We start from the raw sequence: 24087 nt of genomic DNA on the forward strand, positions 1-24087 counted from the left end.
GCTTGAGTTAGATGCTTGACCCTGTTTAAGTGAAGTTCCTGAGAAGATATTTTATTATTTATATCTCCAAGAAGATACTGTCACAGAATCAGTTCTGTCATTCAAACGAAACATCTTCTGACTTTATTTATTTTGACATGTGAAGGATTTAAACTACAAGCTCCTGACTTGGGAGGCTTGAGCATCATCCATGTCTAAATTTAAAGCTGACAGTGAGATAGCCCAGAGAGAAAAAACAGTAAAAAGGCAACCTCTCTGCACGAAACCTTAAGGTGCCACATATCCCCTCTGCATGTTGGTTGTAAAGAAAGGAAGGGCCCTTGTGTAGCTCCCAGCTCCAGAGCTGCCATCTGCCTCCCATGGCTGCCACCCACCATGTCTGCTTTCATGTTTGATTATTGCTGAGTCTTTTGCTGGTTGTCACAGCATCAGGGATCACTCAAGAGAGGAGACGTTTGCAGCTTGGTAGAACGTGTGAGAGCCAGGACCTGACATTTGTGACATATCCCAAATGAATTAAAGGAGATATAAAGGGTTGAGCATCTCATAGGAGACACTTGTCACACGGCTGCACTGGGTCAGTCCTGGGACTGAGAGCACAGCTATTTAACAGGAACTCTTGGACTCATTGTCTCTTGGTCTCTTCATGCTGAGGAGCAATTTGGACTTTTTTTTTTCAAACAATTCTATTGTTTTTAGTGTAGCTGTAAGTAGTTATCATGCATTTTGTTTTGATCATGGGTATCTCAAACTGGATTCCTTCCTTTGAGGAGCTGAGTTACCCTGTGGTCCATGTCCCTGACTGACTGAGAAATGAAACATTTTGACACCAGCATTTCTGCAGCTACACGAAACTCGTTGAAGTGCAAATGCTGACTCCCAAGCATAATGAGCAGCTAGTGAGACTTGATTGCTGAAATGTAATGAAAAAGTAATTGCAAACAGTATTTGTTCAAGTGTTAAAATATTCCAGTACTTGCATGAAAATATTGGTGGAGTTGGCTAACCTTGCCCTTCTCTCTGGTTTGTTCATAGAAAATTTTTGAGGATTTGTAAAGTTATCAGAGGCTTTTCAGGGTGATGTGATGAAAGTTAGGCTATGTGGAGAAGCTAAAAAAAGGGAAGCAAAAGTGAAATAAGGGTTATACTTCTAAGAGGAGAAGGTTATAGCTGTGCTGCAGAAGGCAGGGAGCGGAAGCTGGGAAAATAGAGCAGAGCTCATGGAGAGAAACTGCAATTAAAGAGGAATTGGCAAGGGAGAACATATCTAACTTCACTGGAAGACAGCAGTGATTTTTCTGGTGTTAAAACATAATGATTTATTTCACATGGGAACTTGTTACTTCACAGGTTACTTTTATTTATTTAACTGTTTCTTCACATGAGATGATAATTGTATTTCCTACCATTAAGCTTACATGCACTATAAAACCTGGAGCTGTTTCTGGCTTGTTCATTTCCTTTCACACACCTTTGTTTTCCACAGCAATGGAAAGGAGTTTGTGAAGAGGCTTATGGCAATGCAGAATTTTTGGAGAATTCGGGGATATGTTATCTGTTTCTAGGACACACACACGTAATATAATTCTCTGTTTAATCCTGGCCTTTCTGTAGGCTTGCTTCTCTTTTCTGACACCTTGTGATGGCTTTTCTTGGATAGAAATGTAGTTCCCTTTTCTTATAGATAGGATCACTACTTCTAGGAGCTATTTTCTGTGTGGAGTATACGTGAGTGTTTCCTGGAAACTGAAAACTTATGAAATGCAGGTGGTTTCTACCCTTTCTTTTCCTCTCTACACTATTTAATATCTGTGATCTGGCTGAAAGCAGATGTGCTTTCTGCAAGAAATGGCAGAAGTGCCAGCAAATTCATGTGAAGAAGCTCATGATTGAAGGCTGATGGTGTTACTGCTGGGCAGCTTTCCTGTGCACAGTCTCCTTGTTCATAATGGAAATCTTTGGTAGCTGGGAAGAGAACTCTGAATTTCAGGGCCATAGGTTATTGCTTTTGTTTCTGTAGCCTTGTGACTTGTTTGTTATTCACCTCCTACCCTGAAAGAAGCGTAACTTTTGTACAAGAGTAGGAGGTACTCATATAATATATTATATATGCAGTGTCGTTATGCACACCTATGAGATGGTTGAATTGGAACTTGAGGATTTAACTCATTCCAGAAGTTCCTAACATTTAAGGATTTCGATCCTGTGGCATTATATTTCTTGTAATGTAAATTTGTTGCTGGTTTACAGGTACTTCTCTGAAGCTAATTCCTAGGTTCTTGCTTCTTAAAAAGAATAAAAAATCGTGTCAGTTTGCTGATCTTTTTGTGTAGGAAAACAGTGCAGACTTCCCCACATGAATAGAAGGAGTAGATGGTAGCAACAGCATTTTTTGACCAACCAGCAAGATGTAAATGAAATGTAGAAACAGCTTATACAGGTCTTTGACCTACAGTGGAAAGTTTGGATTTGTGCATCTCTGTTGTATATTCAGTGCTCTGCTAGAAAATGTACTTTTGGGGTTAGCAGTAGCATGGCCATGCACATAGATCTGTGACACTCATACTGCAGGAGAGTCAGAGGAGCTCAGTACAACCTGGAAAACATCCTGGCAGTGAGATGGAGGACAGGAAACTCATCTGCTTTCTGAAGTGTCACGTTTTGTCTCTCACTGTAGAAATCCTGTCCCTCCCTGTCTCTCACTGTAGAGATCTGACTTTGTACCTATGGTAGAAAGTAAGTTTGTTTGAGGACCAGAGCATGGTCAGCAGAGCTGACATGCAGAGGTTGTTGCTGTATCAGACCCAGATGATTGCAGCAGTAATGGTGCTGAATGTTGAATTCATGGATGAATCTCTGGTCTTCAGTGCAGGATCAGAGTGAAGCTGTTACTGTTCAGGCACTTAGGTTTAAAGCAATCCCTGATTTTCCTCCATGGTGGATTATCTGTTACAGTAGAGACAATTACTTATGTTGTTTTAAGATCAGTTTCTATAGGCACCAGTATCTTCTGAAAGCTTGCCTGTCTTATGCCCTGGGTGGTGAAAATACATTTCTTTTCATGTAAATTTCCCTCTTCTCTCTGACTCTTTGGAAGCTCTAAATGTCTCTTTAGCACCAGTGCAATGCTTCTGTAAGAGAGGATGCTAACAGTGTTCAGCAAGGGGCCCTGGACCAGTATAATTTTGAAGCTGGTGTTGACAGGATTCAAGCTGGAGGAATTCTGACTGCTTTGAACATTTGTCCTGTATTGTTAGCCCAAGTTATCCTCAGTGAGCTCACAGGGATAACAGCTGAAGGTTCTGTATAGCGTTTCCCTGGCGCTGGGCACTCTGCTCTCCTTAGCTTGGCAGAAGCCAAGGATTACTCAGCACCTGGCAGTACATGCTTATGTAACTGTAAGGATGGTAATTAGGTAATTTAATATCTAAAAATGTGTCTGTTTTCCCAGTAATTTATTTCTTGTTTTGCAATTTTCAGTTTTCCAGACATTACATATGACCTACTAGACAGAAGCCCTCTGTTCATTGAGTAATTTCCTGTATTTTTTCACAAGCACATAGATATTTCATTTAATCCTTTACAGCCTTCCTTTGTGGCACCTGCTTATTTATCACTGTCTTTAAGATCCCTTTTCACTTGGTAATGTTCATATTTTTGGTCCCTTGGTTGCTGCTGTAGTAAATAGTTATCCAGTAAGATTTATAGTTGTGAGACTTGTGCAAATAAACTGTCTCCACCATTTAGTGGCTCAACACTAAGCTACCTTTTTATTTGCTAATGAAACTTTATGCATAATTTCTAGAGAAATCTTTGCAAGTATGTCACGAAAATTTAGGTCAGCAATGGAACCACATCAGACTGACAGGCTACAAATCCTACAGCACCATGGGCATAGAAATTTTTCAAAGCACAGAGGTGATGAACCCAACTGTAGCTTTACACCAATTTAACATTTTCTTAGACGACTGACATTGGAACCTCTCTGCTGCCGGTGTATAATGTAGTGCCATATAAATTGCTTGGGTTTTTTATTGATTTCTTATCTCATTTAAAGGCTCAAGAAAAAATTTAATTTAATTACATTTTTGTATGACAAGGTCGCATGGAAAAGTCTGTATATACATCTTTTAATTCCAGTAGTATTTTAAATAACTTTCCACTTCATTTCCTTTTCCTCATAAATTGCACTCAGCTACTTTTAAAGCAGGCTTTTGAAATTGTTAGGTACCTTTTTATATGATGTTTTTATATATGGAAATGAAGTTAAAAAAAAAAAAAAGGCCATGATATATGCAGATATATCTAGTTAGCACAGTATGTTGTGGGCTGGGTTTTTTGGTCCCGTGTTTGAAGAATTAGCAACAACCATATGCTACTTGCCTTTGAGAACTATTAGTAAGACTGATGATGTTTTTATTTCTCTTGTATTTGACTGATACTTAGTTTTTTAAAACATTCTGTGTCACAGTATTTCAGTAAATAGATTCAAATAAGCTGTCCTGCTGATAAGGATCCAGATCTCAGCCAAAACAAGAAAACCAGTGGTGCAGAAGATGGTCCTTCTCTGCTTGTGAGACTGAAACCTTAGGGAACAGGTGACAAGTTGTCCTCTTGACTTGTTGCATGCTTCCCATCTATGCATTCAAGCAAGATAGGATCACAGATCTCAACTGCAATTTTTTACATTTACTTTAACTGGAGGTGATGAAAAAGAGCTTTGAATCAGAGGGTGAGTGTTTGTTTTTAAATATACTGAATTCAGTGAGCCTTGGGCTGAGTCAGGGTAGCCCTACATGACAGGGATACTATGAAAGGCTTTCCATCTCCACTTTAGTTTTATGTGCAACATAGCTATGCAAAAAATGGTGGGACTGGATAGTTAGGGTAATTATTTTAATCGTTTAATGATTTTTTCCAAATTAAATCTTTAATTTTTGCTTAAAGTATGTTTTATGTTTACAGTTAATAAATAACTTGTTTTTCAGCGTGAGAAGCTTATACATGAGTTGGAGGAAGAAAGACATTTAAGACTTGAGAGTGAGAAAAGGTTACGTGAGGTGACCCTGGAGTCGGAGCGCAGCAGAGCTCAGATGCGTGGCCTGCAAGAGCAGTTTTCCAGGTAGGTACCAGAAGTAAACTGTGTTCAAAATATAGCAACATATTCTGGTGCAAAAAGATGGATAAAACCTGTTGGTAGCTTGATTGCACTCTTTAATGAACTGCTCTCCCTCTGAAATTCTGTAAGCACGATGGGATTTGGGGGAAATTATTATTAGCATCCTGTAACACTTGAAAGGCTTATACCATCATTCTGTGTAATGGTGAAAATTTTAATTTATAGAGATCTTGCATTTTTTAGAATTCCCAATAATTTTTTGAGTACCAGTCTTCACTTCTCAAAAAGTGAATGTCATTGATAAGTGTTTGGTTGCTTGTTTCTGTTAACCAACAAGAATGGGTTTAATTAATCTGATAAAAGGGGAAAAAAGTGATACTTTTACCAGCTGGGTAATCATTCTGCTTGGATATGCTTTGAACCTCTTCTTGCTTTGACTGGACCAGAGCTTTGTGACACAGCAGAGCTCCACGTAAAAGGGAACCATCTCAGAACTGGGATTTAATACAAACCATTCCTATGATGACAGTAAAGATTTGATTTATTTATTGTTTTCAGGATGTATGATGAAATCTTGTGCATAGAGTAGAATTCTTTATTGCTTTTTCACGTGATCAGAAACAAAACAAAATCAAAAGTGACAATGGGAATTTGAGTTGTATATGTTCCATCACAACTGAATATTAACTCATTTGTTCAGGCCCCTGAAACGTTGAAAAGTTCAAGTTCAGTTTAATATGCTGAAAACAATCTGTGGAATTGTTTTTTTTTCTTTGGTTATTTTTATTGGGGTTTTAGAGTTTTTCTGTGTTGGGCATTTTTTATGTTTTTGGGGTTTTTTTCCTCAGTGTCTGCCATGCTGCTCCTCTGATGTGATACTGGGTTTCTGGGTTTCTAGGCAACACTGCAAAAGTCTCTTAATAGCAATAATAAAATTTGTTCTGATCTGTTGCTGGAGTTTGTTGGTTTGGGTTTTTTTGTTGGATTTTTTGTTTGTTTGTTTTTGTTTTTTTTTTAATTTCAGTTAATACTCTTCAGATTTTAAAAAGCCATCAAAGTATTCAAGTAAGTCTGAAATTCTGGTGTTGAAAATCCTAAGGATATTTCTTTTTTAGTTTGTTCTTGGTACCTGATCTTTGGTTTCAGTTTTTAGTTATGCTGATGAGACTCCTTGTGTAAAATACACAAAAGAAATCCACCCTATGAGTATTTTTGTAAGCATATTTTACTCTATTATATATTAATCTTGGTCTGGGGTAGAATTTCCTGAGGTCATGCATTTAGAACAGTATTATTGTTACAATAACTGGGAGCCTTTGAAATAAACTTTAAAGGTGCTGCAGCCCTGCTTAAGAAAAAAAAGAGGTGAAGGGAAGTCAGTCTCCAGAGCAACACACCCAGTAACTGTTGAATATTCAGATCTTTTCAGGGTAACCCTTCATTATTCCTGTAAAACTGGGATAGTCTGATTCAGTTCCAGAGTGTTTCTGAAAAGAATAATTATATTTTTAGCTCGGATCCTTGAAATGTTCTTTCTTCAAATTAAGCTCCTCTTTATCATCACTTACTCTTTAACTTGCTCTGATCCATCATGAAGCAGAGGGATGCAAGTTCTTTGGGCTGAAGTTGTTTGTCTCCTTCCTTGTGTACCTCTCATTTAGTTAAAGGTCTAAATCAGTGTGATGTCCTTGGTAAGGCTGGCTGCACATTAGATCTGCTCTTTGAAAGGAAATTTAACAGCACTTTCCATTAATGGAACCTGAGGTAGGCTCTGATATTACCAATGCTGAAAACTGCCCTTGGCTTCATCAGGCTGTGGGTTTTATTTTAGTGTAGAGCAGAATCTAGGAAGAGAATGCATCACTTAAATACTTCATTTGCTTTTTAAAGGTTGTGTTTATTATGATAAATATGAGAGTTTATTTTTTCTTCTGTTTAGGAGAATATTAAGCTATCTGCTCACAGAAGCAGACTTTCTCCCTAAATCAGTACATTTTCTTACACTGCATAAGAAAATAATAGGACCAGCAACTGGATAATCTCATGCTACTTGGAGATTCTGTATTATTTGAAGGATTTTAGACTTTTTTCTCAATTCAGGAACAGTTAAATGGGAGAAGGCAGGTGGTGAGGGGAGGAGATATTAAAATCAAGCAAATTGGAAGTGCTGTGGGCGAAGATGGCTAGAGAGTAATACTTTGGACCCAAATGATCTGGCTTTTAGACAGAGTAAAGGAAAAACATGTATTATAGCACAAATCTTTTGAATCTGTGTAATTCCTGAACTGAGTGGATTTACATAGACATTCATTCCTACATATACCTGCAATGCAGTAGCTTGAACTGTGATTTGGAGGATGTTTCTTTGCATCTCAAAATATTTTCTCTGCATCTTTGAAAGACTGAAAGCTGATAGGTTGTGGAAAGCTCTAAGTTGACCTTTGTAATCAAGGGAGGAAAGCTGCCTGAAATTGTGTGAAACCTTTAATCTGTCATAAGCATATAGTTGGGGATTGAGGAGTTCAGAAGGCAAGAGTTGGTTTTTTTTTCTTATTGATTGACGTTTCTGTTCCTACCAAGTAAGCAGTATTCCAGGCTAGGTGTCTGAAATAAATCGAAGTTCTCTTTCTTAACATCTATATAAATCTGCCAGAGCCTTAAAATGTCACACTGGTCGTTTGATAAATATGTGACAGTTGCTGTAGAAGGAGAAAGAATTAAAACCAAAGTTCTTTTCCAGAACTGTACCATGTAGTTTAACAATTGTTTTCTAATTTATTTGAGGTAAATATATTTAAGGTGTGGAAAGATACCACAGGAAAGCCATTTAATGCTAAAGCTAGGAGTTTACACTGTAGTTGGATGCAGTTATTTTTGCATTGCCTTAGTGTAATCTCACATTGAGGTGAAATCCTTGATGTTTTCTTCAGGAAAACCACTGAAATCTGCTGCTCTGCTGCAGCTGCTCTGTTAAATTCAATGAAGTCCTTTTTGATATGATAATAATAGGTGAAGGTTGAACAAAAGCATTATGACTAACTATAAATGCTATCAGCCAAATTTCTTCCAAGACAATATCAAGCAGTCCAATTTACCCATTCTAATTGTTGGCAATCCTCACAAAAATACTGGTGGATTGCCCTTTGGGTTAGTACTATGCATGATGCCTCTTTAACCCCCTTTGGAGGAAATTAGGTTAATTCTTTTTTTTTTGTTTGCTTTTTGATCGTTCTTTTTTTAGGGTTGTTCATTTCATTGCTCACAGTTTAACATCAGTTCCTCTTTGAACCTCTTACATCTTAGACACTAGAGAAGAAAATGCACTGTGTCTCATGTACCTCCTTGTTCTTGTTTCCAGCTGTGCTTTTCCTACTTTCAGCATCTTCCTACAACAGTAGGAACAGAAATGCAACAGCCCTGCCCAAAGCAGCAGGTGTGATTTATAGCATCACTTTAAAAAGCACCCTAATACACACAATATAAATTGATTACATTTCTCTGCTGTACATCAGTAAGCAATAGAAATTGTTGGCTGTTAAGTGCACACACTACATATGACCCCAAACTGGGATTAAATGTTAAAGCAGTAAAGGAGGTAGCTTCACTTAAGTTATTTTGATTGCTATTTTGGTCTAAATGTAACAAGTTCAATATACACAATGTTGTAAAGTGTATCTGTAAAAGGTAATTGAAGAGTCTAGTATCAAATCTTAAAATCCCTGTGGGTAAATTTCAAAAATTCTTTCAGTTAAGATGATCTTGTTTATAGGTATCAATGTCTGTGACTGGAAAAGTGCCCTTAGGCTTTATAGAATGGATGTTATTGGAAAAGTAGGAAATGGTCCCTGTTTGTTCTGCCAGGGTCCTGAAAATGGGATGAGTGCAATTCTCATTAGATTTTATTTCAGCATTCCCCTCACATTGATGTTGACCGTAGGGTTAAGCCTCTCACTTCTGACAAGGGGAAAAATGACTACTACAAATCTGATAACACTTTGTGTAAAAGGACTGCCTGGCTGTTGGTTTGAGAATATCCTATCTGTTTATTGTTAATTCTGGTTGTTCCATCCTCTCCTGTCAGCAGGTGAGTGGAAATAACAACTGTTTTCTTAGCACCTCTGATATTTGTTGCATTGCATCAACACGATGATGTTGCATCATCACATTGTAGTGTCTAATGCTGTCACATCTGCTTGGTACAGAGGTCACCAACACCTGAATGCATTTCAGTGGCTTTTCTGCCCCCACTGGTAATCCATGTACAGCAGAGACCATGTCTGGAAAGTATAAACCAGTAAACACAAACATAGTAGCCCCTCTAGTCAGTCAGTTTGTCTAATGCCCATTGAAAGCCAATTTACACCATTAATGACATTTTAATCGAGTTTCAGGGGAGATTAGGATGCTCTCCTGGCAGACTCTGATGGTATCCATTTGATTTTATTATAGCATGGATGAGTAAAATACTATGTGGAAATTCACTCCTTGTTTCAGAAGATTACAGAAGGAGCTGTCTACAGTTTTCCTCATCCATTTTGTGTAGTCCTGCAGTTATCTCTTACCATCCTCCCTGAGTGGTCCGTGTCCAGTTTTCAGGTGGAGCAGATAGTCACAGAGTTTGTATGAAAGGTTTACCTAGTCATCCTGCCCTAATTTTTCAGTACTAGCACATTTGATTTGATATGACTGTGTGAAACATTAGAAATTTGATATGACTGTGTGAAACATTAGAAATTATAAAGCACAACTTTCTGATTTGAAAAGGCTCCATGTCTGGTGCATATGTCGCATGCACACTTAGTGAACGTGATACAGGAGGAATACCTTCAAAGAATGAGTTATCTCAGTTTTCTTCAATACCCACAATTGTCATTCTCATGTTACAAAACATCAGGTGGTAACACCTATTTTTGTACAGAGGTTGAGAAGAGCAAAAGTAATGAGGTCAGAGGGACTGCAGAGAACTGAAGAACCAGCGTAAACTCAAGATGCAGAAGTCAGGCAAGGACCAGAAGTTACAGCAGCCTATACCCCGTGATGTATATTGACTTATGTAACTCTTCTAAAGAGCAATGGATTGCTTTGCTTCAGGCACTATTAAAGATGCACATAGAGGTACATGCAGTTCCTGATTTTCTCTGTGCTTTTCAGGCTCTGAAGCTGCATTAAGAGCCAACCCTATTTCAGTACCTCAATGCACAAGTAAATTGTGTTGTGGTGTTTCATGCCTGCTCCTCGCTGCTGAAAGCTTCTTTCAAGGGGTCCAGGGAAATAGGTAATTTTCCTCTTCCTCAGACAAAAACCATGGCTATCTGTGTGCTCAGAAAGTCCTGGGGTTTGTTTGTATTTATTAATATGCTGACAATATGTGCATCATACTTGTATTTCTGCAAGGTTGCATCTATTGCCTTTTACTGATTTATCAGAGCATGAAATGATACTCTGCTTCCTCTGTTCTAGCTAGCACTACAATTTAATAGGATACAGCTGAGTTTTTCCTTTTGCATAATGAAACAGATAGCAGCAAACTATTACTGGGTTACAGTGTTGTGTGTCCCTTGGCTTACCCTGTCTTTTAAAACATACAACACAGAGCCTAACATAAAAATAATATATCAACATTTTCACCACAGTGTAAGAGCAGGTTACCAGTGTCTGTATGCAGGTCCACACAGAGTATGTCATCTGCATTTATTACTTTTTTGTAATAATAATAGGCAGGGGTTTCAGTACTCTCTGCACTCCCACACCATGGCCCTGACCAAACTGTATTTATTCTGTAGGGTATGGTATGGATCCATCAGCTCTCTTGTTATATGGCTGTTTCAATCCCAAAGTGAAAGATCCCCACAGATGTTGAAGGGAGCTCCTTGAGCATGTACCAAATAACATTGTGCTTGAGAGTAAAAGCAGCAATTCCTGTGCAGATGTAGTGTTTGGGCTTACAGACCCTTTTATGTTGGAGGACACTGAAAACCTCATTTTGGTAAAATTGCAGACTCCCTTGCTACAGCTGTTTCAAGACATTGAAGTTCATGCTTGGTGTTTATGTACTGTGAAATCCTGTACCTGTCAAATTTCATGGCTCTGTGCATTTTATTTTGTACAGTAATGGGTATATGTTTGCAGGTATCCCTAGCTACAGATAATCCTCCATCATAAAACCTGTTCAGATTTATGAAAGGACAGTGCTGATATAGGAGCAAAGTTATATTACTGAGTAATGTTGCTGCCTAAGAGCTGTGCAGTCATGAATGGTAAGACATTTCCAAGGTAGATAGGACCTGTGGTTGTCAAGAGGACTTCTGTTTCTTATTGTGACATAAGTTACAATTGTTGGTTGCTGTTCTTGTGGATTTATTTTTAAAATTGCATTGGAATATGCAAAGTCAAAAACCTGATTGTTTCTTTCCTGTGAATCTCACCATAGTGTGGTTTCTTACACATTTTGGAAATTAGGAAAGTCACAGATGTGTCACATGCTATTCTGTGATTCCTTGATGCCATATAAACTAAAGAGACTATTTAAAACCAGCACATTCCTTCACATATTTAGTAAAAAGCTTCTTTCAATAGCTGTGATACCATCATTCCAAGGATGAGCAGAAAGGTCAGCAAATGTGCCAGAAAAAGATCTGCAAAGGTCAACACAAAATCACAAAATTCTTCAGGATTTTTTTTGTTTCTTTGTTTTTGTTTTGTTTGTTTGTTTTCCACTAATTCAAGCCATTTGATATCAATTAAGTTTGGTCTAAAAGAATGTCTTTTTATATGCTTTCTTTTAACATTATATTTTTAATTCCAAGCCATTATTCAGGAACAGAATCTGCCCTGATTACACTGTAAAATCATAATCACATTTTCTTCATAGCTTGCCTTGGTGCTCCCATGCATGGTTCCCTCCTCCAGGTGAAAGGCCAAATTCCTTCACACTTAAGTCACCATTTTATTCAGAGGCATGATACATATCTACATATTTGTATACAACCAGGGCCTTTTTGCAAGATTATAGAAGGATGAAAGGATGACACCATCTCCCACAGCATCCTCCTGAAAAAGCTGTCAGCCCACAGCTTGGACAGGGGCACTCTGTGCTGGGTTAGGAACTGGCTGGAGGGCTGGGCCCAGAGAGTGGTGCTGAATGGGGCTGATCCAGTTGGCAGCCGGTCACTAGTGGTGTCCCCCAGGGATCAGTGTTGGGCCCAGTTCTGTTCAATGTCTTCATTGATGATTTAGATGAGGGGATTGAGTCCATCATCAGCAAATTCACAGACGACACTAAGCTGGGGGGAAGTGTCGATCAACTGGAAGGCAGGAGGGCTCTGCAGAGGGACCTGGACAGACTGGAGAGTTGGGCTGATTCCAATGGGATGAGGTTCAACAAGGCCAAGTGCCAGGTCCTGCACTTTGGCCACAACAACCCCATGGGGAGCTCCAAGCTGGGCACGGAGTGGCTGAGAGCAGACAGACAGAGAGAGAGTCTGGATTGACTGGAAGCTGAACATGAGCCAGCAGTGTGCTCAGGTAGCCAAGAAGGCCAATGGCACCCTGGCCTGGATCAGGAACAGCGTGGCCAGCAGGTCCAGGGAAGTGATTCTGCCCCTGTACTCAGCCCTGGTGAGGCCACACCTTGAGTCCTGTGTCCAGTTCTGGGCCCCTCAGTTCAGGAAGGATATCGAGGTCCTGGAGTGGGTCCAAAGGAGGGCAACCAGGCTGGTGAAGGGACTTGAGCACAGACCCTGTGAGGAGAGGCTGAGGGAGCTGGGGGTGTTCAGCCTGGAGAAGAGGAGGCTCAGGGGAGACCTCATCACTCTCTGCAGCTACCTGAAAGGAGGTTGGAGCCAGGGGGGCATCAGGCTCTTTTCCCAGGCAGCTCTCAGAAAGACAAGAGAGCATGGGCTTAAGTTGTTCCAGAGGAGGTTTAGGTTGGATATTAGAAAGAATTTCTTTATGGAGGGGGTGATCAGACATTGGAATGGGCTGCCCAGGGAAGTAGTGGATTCTCTGTCCCTGGAGATATTTAAAAAGAGACTGGATGTGGCACTCAGTGCCATGGGCTGGGAACTGCAGCGGTAGTGGATCAAGGGTTGGACTTGATGATCTCAGAGGTCCCTTCCAATCCAGCCAATTCTATGATTCTATGAAGGTGTTTTTAAAGAGAAAACCATGTGGATGAAAGGAGGATAGAAGGGCATATGATAGATGAGATAGCAGGAATGCTTAACAGCTGTTCTGTATTAGTCTTCTCTGAAGGAAAATAATAGGATACATTTCCCAGTAAATATTGACAAGGATGATCTGAGGTCACAAGATAGAATGTCACAGGTAATCAGTTGAAGAATTAAGATAAGTAGATTCAGCCAGAATTTCCTGATCATACTTGCAGGCACCAACTGGAGTCAACCAACCGTAAGTATATGTGTGGGCAGCTGAAGAATGAATGAAGTACTAAACAAGTGCTAATTATTTATATATAACTAAGAAATTTTGCACAGAAGACTGATCTGTTATTACTAAAATTTAGATGTGGTTTCACTGTAGTCTCAATGAAAACTAAACAGTAATTTTCACAGTGCTCTGTTGAGTTGCCTGTGTTCTTAAAAAGGAGCTTCTGAGAAATTCTTCAAGGAAGGGGTTTTTTAATTAAATTTAATGTACTCAAAGGAGGACTGCTGTGTTTAATTCTATAGTATCTCTCTCAAAGTCCTTTTCACATAGTTAGAACATGGATGGAATCAGATGTTACATTCTTACTGGCTAAAGGTGGTGTCTTCTGTCTAGATTGTAACCACAAAACTGTAAATAACTTCTGTCTATATGTTGAAAGTTCATGTGTACTTTAAAAATATTAAAATGAAGGATTGCCTTTGCTTATAGGATCATGTAATTTTGTTAATCCTATATGCGGTTTCCCTCCTCGTTAATGGAGTTTACAGTTGACATACTTTGAAGACATATTTAATAATGGTTCCATATAATCTGAAAAAAAAAAAAAAGGCCTTTCAGATAACAAAGTGCTTTTAAAAATATCAACAATCATTTCTGCCATGTTTCCTACCAAAACAGATGAGAGTTTTCTTCTTAATTTTGGTGGGATAGAAGCCTTCAACAGTTTCATTTATTCACTTGAGCTGTGAAAAACTGTCTTCTTCAGATTGTGTGTGTACCTTTTTCCTTTAAAAATACTGTCTCCATTTCATAATATCTGAATAAGAAGAAAATTTTAATAAGGAAATGAAGAGAATACCTGTGAGAGAAGGACAATGCTGTGATGAGGATCCTGAATCCTTACAGTAGAATGTAGTACAGAGTCACTTTTGAAACCACATTGTTATTTACATTTTTGAGTCCAGTGCTTCAAAGAGATCTGTTAAAATGGGTATTATTTCCCAGTAAAATAATTTAAGAAGTTGAATTAGGGTAAGGAGAACAGGCAAGAAAGCTAGGAAAGAACAAATGGTACCTTAGGATCTGTGGTGAAGAGTCTGTGAATGACCCTGGTAAAATTAGACTTTTTAAAAATATTAATCTGGTTTTAGCTGCAGGATTGTCCACCTGAGTTGTTTTCTACACAGTGACTCAGTCTGTCTTTACAGTTTTGTTCCTTTGTAGTGTTTCTCATGTGTACCTTTTACAAATTACCCCTTCCTGGGAAGGGAGAAGATATGAAATGGAAATGATGGGAATGTCTTGGAGCCTCCCTTGAATGTGCATTTCACAGCTATTGCTCCTAAGTGCTCATGCCAGGCACACGTGCTGCCACACTTGAGGCTACTTTCTTGAAAGTCAGCAGTTTTCTTGGAGAGTCAAAGAGACCAACAATTCTAAAATCAGTATGTATAACATTAGTCAAGATTGGTCATCGAGTTCCATGATTGGATTTCAGTCACTAGATGGACAACATGGATTTATCCCGTTTCAGTTTGCTGATTTCATAACACTTAGGGTTTCTTTTCTCTGTTTCTTTTGATTGTAAACTTACACTTAAAAGCCATACTGGAAATGTGATTTGCAGATTATAGAATGCTTCTCTTCAGTAATGGGCCAGTGGGAAGCATGAGTTTATGATCACATCTTTTGCAGTTGTTTTTCTGTTAGATGTTTGAGGTGGCTTATATTAATAATTTTCATATACTATAGAAGTTGTGTTATAAACTATAAAAATATAATTTATGGACAGTGGTATATATTAAGATTGATGATGGTGGGTGCAGAGCAAATTAAACCACAAGGGAATATTATGATTAAAGAGCTGACATAAAACTAAATGATCTTGATAGTGATACTTCTCTTTTATGAGCATGATTGGAAGCTTCGAATGATCATTGGATGACTGAGTCTTCATTTTGCCTTTACAGTTTTACAAGAAATTAAAAGAGGGAACCTACACTCCCATTTTAATTGCAAGCAGATAATATCTGATACAGAAAAGCTCAGCTTTTTATAAGTACTGGTTGGCCTTCTGCACTCATTAAGGGTAGAAGGAAGGGAGTGTTTTGGTACCTTTGAGGAGTTTGGTGCCTTAAATAGTGCAGGTGTACAGATTTCTGATGCAGGGGAGAAGAACACGAAATCTTCAATGTTCTCTCCCTGAGTAGGATAATAGGAAAATCCTTTGTCTTAGTTTTCAAAGCAAGGTTTTCTGTTTTTCATGTGTTTATGAAATGGGGAGGAGAAAAGGGGATGGTCCAGGCAACAGACTAGGAAAACCTGCACCCATTGGTATTGTGTGTTGTACCTGAGGGTGAGCACTGCAGATAGGGACTTCTGCTCTTATTATTGAGAAACTGTTTCAGAACCACTTATAAACAGTTTGCAGAGCTGGTTTTCTAAATGCTGGTATGCAAGGAAAGAGCTAGTCTTTAAATGGAACCAATAGATAATTTGAAAATATAATCAGTTTATTCTCCTGCTCTGTGTAACCTCTTAAGCACCTACACTAACTAATGGAAATAGAATAATTTATTTGCCTGACTTGAGGTGGTGATATATTTCTTTAACCTAGAAGCAATTTGTAGTCTGCATAGATTGGATTGTTTCGCAGGAGAATTATTATGGTAATTTTAATTTTATCTTAGAACTTGTAATTATTCCACTGTATTGTTCTAATATAACAGGCCATGCAGCAGTTCATTTGTTTTTCGGTGCTCAAAATTGGACAGGGCAACTTAAAAATTCAGTTTAAATCTTTTTTTGTTATTGAAATATTTTTGGTATGTTTTTTCTCCTGTGAGCACATTTCAGAGATGATGATTAAAAGCTACAGTGAGTATATTTAAAGCTAAAAAGCTTTTATATTAGGTGCAAACTGCTTTGGAGTTTTGCTTCTCAGAGTATATGATAAACATTAAAAGAACAGGGTGGGATTTGTTTTTCTTGTACAGGGTTTTAGACCTAGTTCTTCTAATTATTCATCCCTTACTATGATACTAACTACATTTTGCTAGATGCTCTACAGGTACATTCTCAGGGATTTATGCCCCGAGGGCATAAGCAGTTTGTTTTAGCTGTATAGATATTGGTTGTGCATTTTCTTTATATACGTAATGGAACTAAGAGGAAAAAAAAGGATGTAAAAATTAAGAGGTGTTTGGATTTAGTACATCAATATCAGTAAGAACATCTGTGATGTCTCTCTTTGCTTCTGATTGAAGGAAAAGCTTCAAATTCTCACTGAGTTGGGATCTAGACCTAGGGAATGTCCCCTGGAAAGGAGTGGACATTTGCCCCTGTACTCAGCGTTAGCCAGGCCACACCTTGAGCATCGTGTTCAGTTCTGGGCCCCTCATGACAAGAAGGACATTGAGGTCTTGGAGTGTGTTCAGAGTAGAGCATCAAAGCTGATGAAAGGTCTGGAGAATAAGTCCTGTGAGATGAGGCTGAGGGAACTGGGAATGTTTAATTTGGAGAAGAGGAGGCTGAGGAGAGACCTAAGAGATGTCTACAACGCCCTGAAAGGAGGTTCTAGTGAACCTCTTCTCCCAAGTGAATAATGATAGGACTAGGGGAAATAGCCTAAAGTTATACCAGGGGGATTAGACTAGATATTAGGAAGAATTTTATTGCTGAAAGAGTAGTCAGGCACTGGATTGGGCTGCTTGGATGGAGTCACTGTCCCTGGAGGCATTCAAACCCCACGCAGATGTAGCACTTCCAGACATTCCAGACATTCAGTGGGCATGGTGGTTTTTTCTGGCTGAAGGTTGGATTTGGTGATCTTAGAGTTACTTTCCAATTGTGACAATTCTCTGTGTGATTTCCCTTCTTAAGGAGGAAGAAATCATTGAAGGACAAATGCTGCCATTTTAAGTCATCTGACATAATCCAAATTATTCAAATAAAAAAGAAACATTTGTTGGCCAGATCCTCACCAGCTCCTGGAAGGTGCTAGATGACTGCACTAATAATGCAACAAAAAGAGTCAACTGTGTCTGGCTTATGGCAGGAATGGACCTAAATAATTACCCTGGGCTTTGTTTGCATGGGATTTATTGCTTAAAATCTTCATTTTTTTTGTAATGTCATTAATCACGATGAATTTACATGACTAATACAGTTATAATTCCTAACTCCATAGGGATTCTGCTGCAATTTAGTAATAATTACTGTCTACTATTGCAGATAGCTCTTATTGTAAAGCACTGCCAAAAATCTTAATGTGATTATCTTTGGCTGTAATATGAGCTTCAGTTTGCAGGTACTGTAAAGAAAATGTAGATTGATTTGAATGTTTAAGTCTAATATGGTTTTAATTCCATGTGTACTGCCTGGCTCATAATCTCAAATTTTATGAATTGGGCACTGCTCTCCTTTAGTGAAACTGTGTAATAAATAGCATTAATTAAATATGTATTTCAGAAAGCATTCATTATCTTCTAAGTATGCAGCATAATAACTATCGAGAGATTAATCTGCAAACATTGTCTGAAGGATGTCAATAGAATATTGTGTTGCATAAAACAATGATTTCCTCTCATGACAATCAAATCACTAAGAATATGCTACAAATGGAGACAGAAACTACAAATCCTGTCCAGAAGAAATCATATTGTAGAGCACACTTGAGTATTTTAACTTGTTGACATAGACTCTTAGTTTACATATACATTGGAGAAGATTTTTCTTATGCATCATTCTGTTTCTGGATCTCACTTCAGTAGCTTTATTCAAGATAAGGGATTTTACTCCTGGTTTTTTGGTTTTTTTTTCCACTTTCAGAAGTGGTGTGCTGAGGAAGCATTGCATTTGTCAGAAGAGAAGTGGTTAGGAGGAGATGTGTGGCAATGAGACTTAATGCTGCAAGGGAACAGAGATTTCTGTGGGCTTTTGTTTTGGCACAGGAAGATTGTGCTGTGTTTTAAAACTTAACATACCTTCTCCTGCAAGTACTTTTAATCCTCTGTTTTTTTGTTCTTCTATATCTGGAGGATCTAACTGTGCAGTTTGTCCTGCCAGTACATAGCAGAGAAAGCACATCTTGCTGGATATTGTGCCTGCACTGGGAAGCCAAGCAGACTGTGTTTTAAACTCAGTTTTCATTCTCTAGGAATACAGATTAGATCATTAAGTTGCAGTGCCCTTATCGGGGTTGGCAAGCTGCAGAGTCTATTAATTGAATGAATGTGGCATGGGTTGATATAGTGTCTCACCTGATCAGAAGGTAACCTTTTTCTGCCTTTAGCTAGAGGTTTCATCCTTCATCCTAAAGCTGTTTTAGAGGCACTGAGTTGATCATGGGTTTTATTGCTGTGCTCCATTGTCTTCAGCTGCCAGATTCCTTCCAGCCTGTATCTGCTAACCAAAAGAAAGGTAATCAGGTTTATAGAACATGTATAGATGATAAGCAATTAACAGGAAGCTTTTGTGCAGGGCTTCCTCTTTACTGGAAAAATAAGTAAGAAACTGGAAAATTCTGACCAACTGTTTTCTGAAAAGGAAAGAAAGGCAGAGCGAGGTAACCTGAAAAAGCCAGAGAGTTGACTGACTTCAAAATTACACTTAGAATTATGGTAAATCAAAGTGGATCTGTGATAAAAGTGGTCACCACTCCCTCCCCTTGGCTTGTTGAATGCAAGTGTCTCTCAGGCTATGAATTCTGTTCAAGGCAAAGATTTCTTAATCATCTCAAATACTGTAAATGTCTGCTGCTACTCTGCTTGTATTCTCAAAGCAAAGAGAAAAAACCAAAACAACCCAACTGTCAATGTTTGCCTTAAAAAGCAAAAGTCTGTCAAATTTAGTTCCTATATCTTCACAGAGAAAAGGGCTCATTTTGTCTAAGCATATGCAGCAGTGAATAGGGGGAGATTATGTTGTACTGATGTGAATTTATTGTAGAATTATATTGTATTGATGTGAATTTACTGTAGTCTGTTAAAGAATGAGACAAACTTACATTTTAAAAAAAGTATTTGGGTTTCATGGCATCCGTTTGGATCAGTTTCTGAAATATTTGTTGAAGACAATTTTAGTTTATATAGGAGAGAATCAGCCACTGGTTTCACTGGTTTTATACTCCAGTGAGTATTCTTGTTGTAAAAATACTTTAAATATTGTAGGTTTCATTCAGCTGTTGTAGTCATGTACTGAATTGCTGAAATTTATAGCATTGCAAAATAACAGGCAGTATTTTCCCATTCCAGACTTGCCAGCATAGCCCTCTGTTGCATATTTTCTGACATATTTAGTGTTTATTACAGTATTATATGTATTTTCTCAATCAGTGTGTTATGAGCACTTTACAGGAGGACAATTATACTGGGAAGTGCAATGTGGAACACATGCATTGGGATCTCTTGCAGTGCTGGCAGGATGAAAAATGTCAATTGAGGTTGTTGTAAGAGGTTTCCTAATCCTGCTGAACTAAAGAGTGAGAATCTTTCTGAATCATTGCCATCTGGAGTATATAAAAATGTGAAATAATCTTTTATCATTAGGTTGGCACATGCTACAGGAGTAGTATTGGCATTGATGAAGTTCTGATGAAATTAAATACTATGCACTGAGAAAAACCCACTGCTTCATTATTTTATCTTGGTTCTTCAAAACCCTCTGTTTCAGTTTATGAAATTTATAGAGGAGTATTGTTTTAAATATCAAACACAGTCTTTATTTACAATAATATGGCATTTTAAAATGGATATTACTGTAGTTATAAATACAAAACAACATGCATTTGGGGGAGAATAATTTTTAGTTTATACTATAGTATGATAATTTAGCTCATTCTTTCAGTTTTTTTTACTTGCTCTGATTACTTTACAGATATTGATTACCCATAAATTTTAAGGTCTAATATTAGGCCAAGAGGCTTCATCCCCCACCTTGTCAGAAGCAATCATGGCACATAATCCTTACATAATCTGATCCAGACCTCAGTAGAATAGTTCTGTCCAAGCCTTGCTATTGCTTGCCTGTTCTGTACTGAACTGCTCTTATTTGCAGTGCACATGATACTACTCACTTAAGCATTTTTGTTTATGTATCAGGTTCATTTTTTGAACACATTTTCATTTTGTGAACACATCCTGAATAATCTTCTCCTCACTGAACCTTGCTTTACCAGACTAAACTTGCCCAGCTTTCTTAGTCTGAGCTTTCCCTGTGCCTGTTGCAAAGTTAATTATTCTTCCAAGACTTCCAAGTCTTACCATGTATTTCCAATGGCTCTTTACTAGTTTCCCAGGTACTGTGTGTCTGTCGCTCCCATCTTCCTCGAGCAGGTGCTTTTCCTTTCAAATGGACTTTGTAGCTCACTATGGATGGGAGGAAATGGGGGGTAAGCAATAGAGCTGCCACCCAGGAAGATGCCCACAGACATCTTGAGGTGACTTGATGGAGAGAAAATGCCAGGACTGACCCCAGCCCTACAGGGAGTGGAAACACAGGCTAAGTTCCCAACACCCATGGTGTTTGCACTGCCCTTGCTCAATTCCTTCTTTTGCTGCTGTCCTGAGATCTTTCCTATCTATGTTCTCTTATCTGTTCTACAGTCTCTCTTTGGATTCTCTTTCCCTTGAAACACCCATCTGAATTTCCAAATTACCAGTATTATAATTCTTGCATCCAGGAGAGCCTGATATTTGCTGTGTGTTTGCTGTGGTTTAGCAAAGGTGATGTGGTTAGGCATATTTCTGGTTAAAAATACTGCCTGAATCAGATGGGGAATCTTAATCACTTTGAATCTTCAGTCTGTACCTTACATTCTCATTTTGAAGGGTTAATCATCATGGAATTCAGAGAACTAATGACAGTCCCCTTTACTCCTCAGATTAAAGAATATGAAGGCTGAGAGGTAGGTCTGGATTTAGAAGATGAAGGATTAAGACTGTTTAACTAATTCTTTTGAGGATGTGATTTCATTCTAGCATGCTTAAATTGAAGTTGGCCAGTGATTTTGTGATCTCACAAATATAGTACATGATAATATATTTTATTTAAGCTATTTGTTTATTCTTTTTACGTTGCTATGTAATTCTAACAAATTTGTGTCTGCAGTATTGAGATAATTTAGCATTTAAAATGTTTTTTTCTAGCCCATTCTTGTAGTAATTGTGTTTATTTCTGCTCTGTAGACAAAAGAAGAACTTTGCTGATTTTTCTGTGAGTTATATCACTACCAATTTCATACATGTGTTTGGATTAAATAAAAACATTAGTGTCATATTCACTATCTCTTATTTCTTATATGTTTTGTATTAACACTTCTCAGTAAAACCTCTTAATGCATCTGTCATTATGTGTTGTGTGTACATATTATTGCAAGTAAGAATGCACATTTTAGGCATTCTGAGACCACACTTGATTTACCCACTCCTTTATGATTTTCCAACACAAGTGTTGGTTTCACAGTTTTACAGTAACCTGTAAAGTTACAGAGATGAAAAGAAATGTAAATAGCACTCCTCCTCCCACCAGAATATTTAGAGGTAAATCTAAATTATGATGGTAAGTAACATGCAATTATCAGAGCTGGCATTCACTGAATAGCACAGCATCAGAAATAGTGTTTATCAGGGTGTTCTCTAAGCCTGGCTGTTCCTGCATGAATATTCTGTTGCCTGCTCTGCAATGAGCTCCTGGTACAGTTTTGGTAGCCAGGATGTAAGGTAGCTCAGTTTAAGTGTAGTTATTTGAGCTGCAACAACTGTTTTAATGAAGAGCATGCATCTCTTGCAGAAATACCATTCAGCAAATGAACTTAGGAAGATAAGCAGTGTTATAGAAGAGACATAATCACACTTTTGGAAATTTCAAATCTGCATTTGAAAAAACACATCAGTTTAAAAAGGGGAAGAAAGATTCGCTCGTGGTAATAATAGTGTCATTGCCTTCCCACTCCATGGAATTAGGGATTTGTAAAGATTGTTGTCTTCTTTTGTTGCAGAAGCTGATGCAGTTCTAATAAACACTATTATCTCTTCCTAATAAATCAGTCAGTACTCATTTTAAAATTTTCTTTTTCTGACCTGAAGAAGCACTTGTGTCAACATGCTTCCCTCTTCATTTTTCTGTGTCTAGATCAACCAGTATTAAAAAGAAGATCAGAAAATTATTTGAAATCTCTCAGGATTTGTTTCCTCTGTTGGAAAATAATGACATTTTACAGCTAAGCTAGCGGAGAGTTCAGAACAATTTATTGACTAATATTGCTGGAAAATTATACATAGCATTAAGAAGTAGAATTGCAGATACTTAAACATGAAAAGAAAACTTTGGTAACTGCAAATCTGATCCATCTACCTGATGGAAAAAAAAAAGATGCTTGTGCAAATAAAAGCCACAAATGAACTCTAATTGATTGTGAATTGTTTCACAGGCAGATTACATTGGAAGCCATACTAATGTTTCAAGTGGCAACTGATCCCAGTGTTTCTAACTCCATATTTACTGGTAGGACATGAGACTCAGTGTCTTTCCAAGTAGTTCTATGTGTAAACTCACAGTAAATCTGCCTTCTGGACCTCTGGAAAGAGCCCTGTGTGTATATAATCCAGTATGTTGTTTGGTGTATTATGTTCTTAATGAATTAGAAACCAAGAGTCTACTGAAATGATTATTCTGCTGTGATTAATTAACATCAGACAATTGCTGCAAAATGGGATCTTTGGGCAGAAACAGGATTCCTTTGCTCAGAGCCAGCCAATTAACTCACAATTTCTCATGAAATTTTAGGTATGATGATGTTGTTTTAAAATCATCTTTCAGAACAGGGACATGAGAGCTTCCCTGGGAATTATACCACAAACTAAATTCCCCAGTGGGATGTGGGCAGAAAAGGGTCTTACAATTTAGTTTTCTCTTCTTTAAAGAGAGAACCTAATAAACAGGCTATGGCTGTCACTTGGTGAATAGCAATGTGGGGTTTTTGGATGAAATACGGGGATAGGAGAGCAGAGGGTTTCATTTTGTCACCCTTTTCCGGAGCGTAGTAAAGGGTTGAGAGGGAAAAGTCTTGATTACTTTACAGTGTTCACCATGAACCTCACTTTTATGGGTTTCTAACGTAGCAAATCTACCTGAGTTATCCTAAGGAGCTATCCTGGGTGGTGCAGCTGTGGGACTTGAGAGCTGAAAAACCCAGAAGATCTCTGAGATAGGGGTTTCAGTCCCTATCTTCATGTATCCTGTGGATAACTGCTCTGTATTACCAAGCTGTGTGGTCTAACAACCAGTAAGCTACCGGTAGCAGAAAACCTTTTACATTTTATTTTTTTTTTAATTTTTTACTCTCTAAAGGAGAAAGGGGAGAACCCAAAATTGAAAAAAAAACTGATGGACATTTCCAAAGATGCCTGTTAAGTCTAATGAAGTTTTCAGTGAGTACAAGTCTTCTCACAAGTTGAGAAGGTGAAAGCTTCAGCTACATGGGGCTCTAAGCCTGTAGGCTCCCAAATCAGCTTAAGAAGAAAATCTTTGGAAAGAAAAACAATCCACTGTATAATTTGGGGTGTCAAAATTTGACATGG

General features: G+C 38.1%; 1 protein-coding gene across 1 annotated transcript in view; it reads left to right on the forward strand.

The window, feature by feature from the left end:
* The window catches only part of NCKAP5 (NCK associated protein 5), a 348475-nt gene that overhangs the window by 162366 nt on the left and 162022 nt on the right, over positions 1-24087 (forward strand). Inside the window, exon 4 of the mRNA XM_030454353.1 lies at positions 4989-5122. Coding sequence (XP_030310213.1) covers positions 4989-5122 — 134 coding nt within the window. The remainder of the gene's footprint in view (positions 1-4988; positions 5123-24087) is intronic.

This window comes from Calypte anna, chromosome 7 (assembly GCF_003957555.1).
Source record: "Calypte anna isolate BGI_N300 chromosome 7, bCalAnn1_v1.p, whole genome shotgun sequence".
Classification (NCBI taxonomy): domain Eukaryota; kingdom Metazoa; phylum Chordata; class Aves; order Apodiformes; family Trochilidae; genus Calypte; species Calypte anna.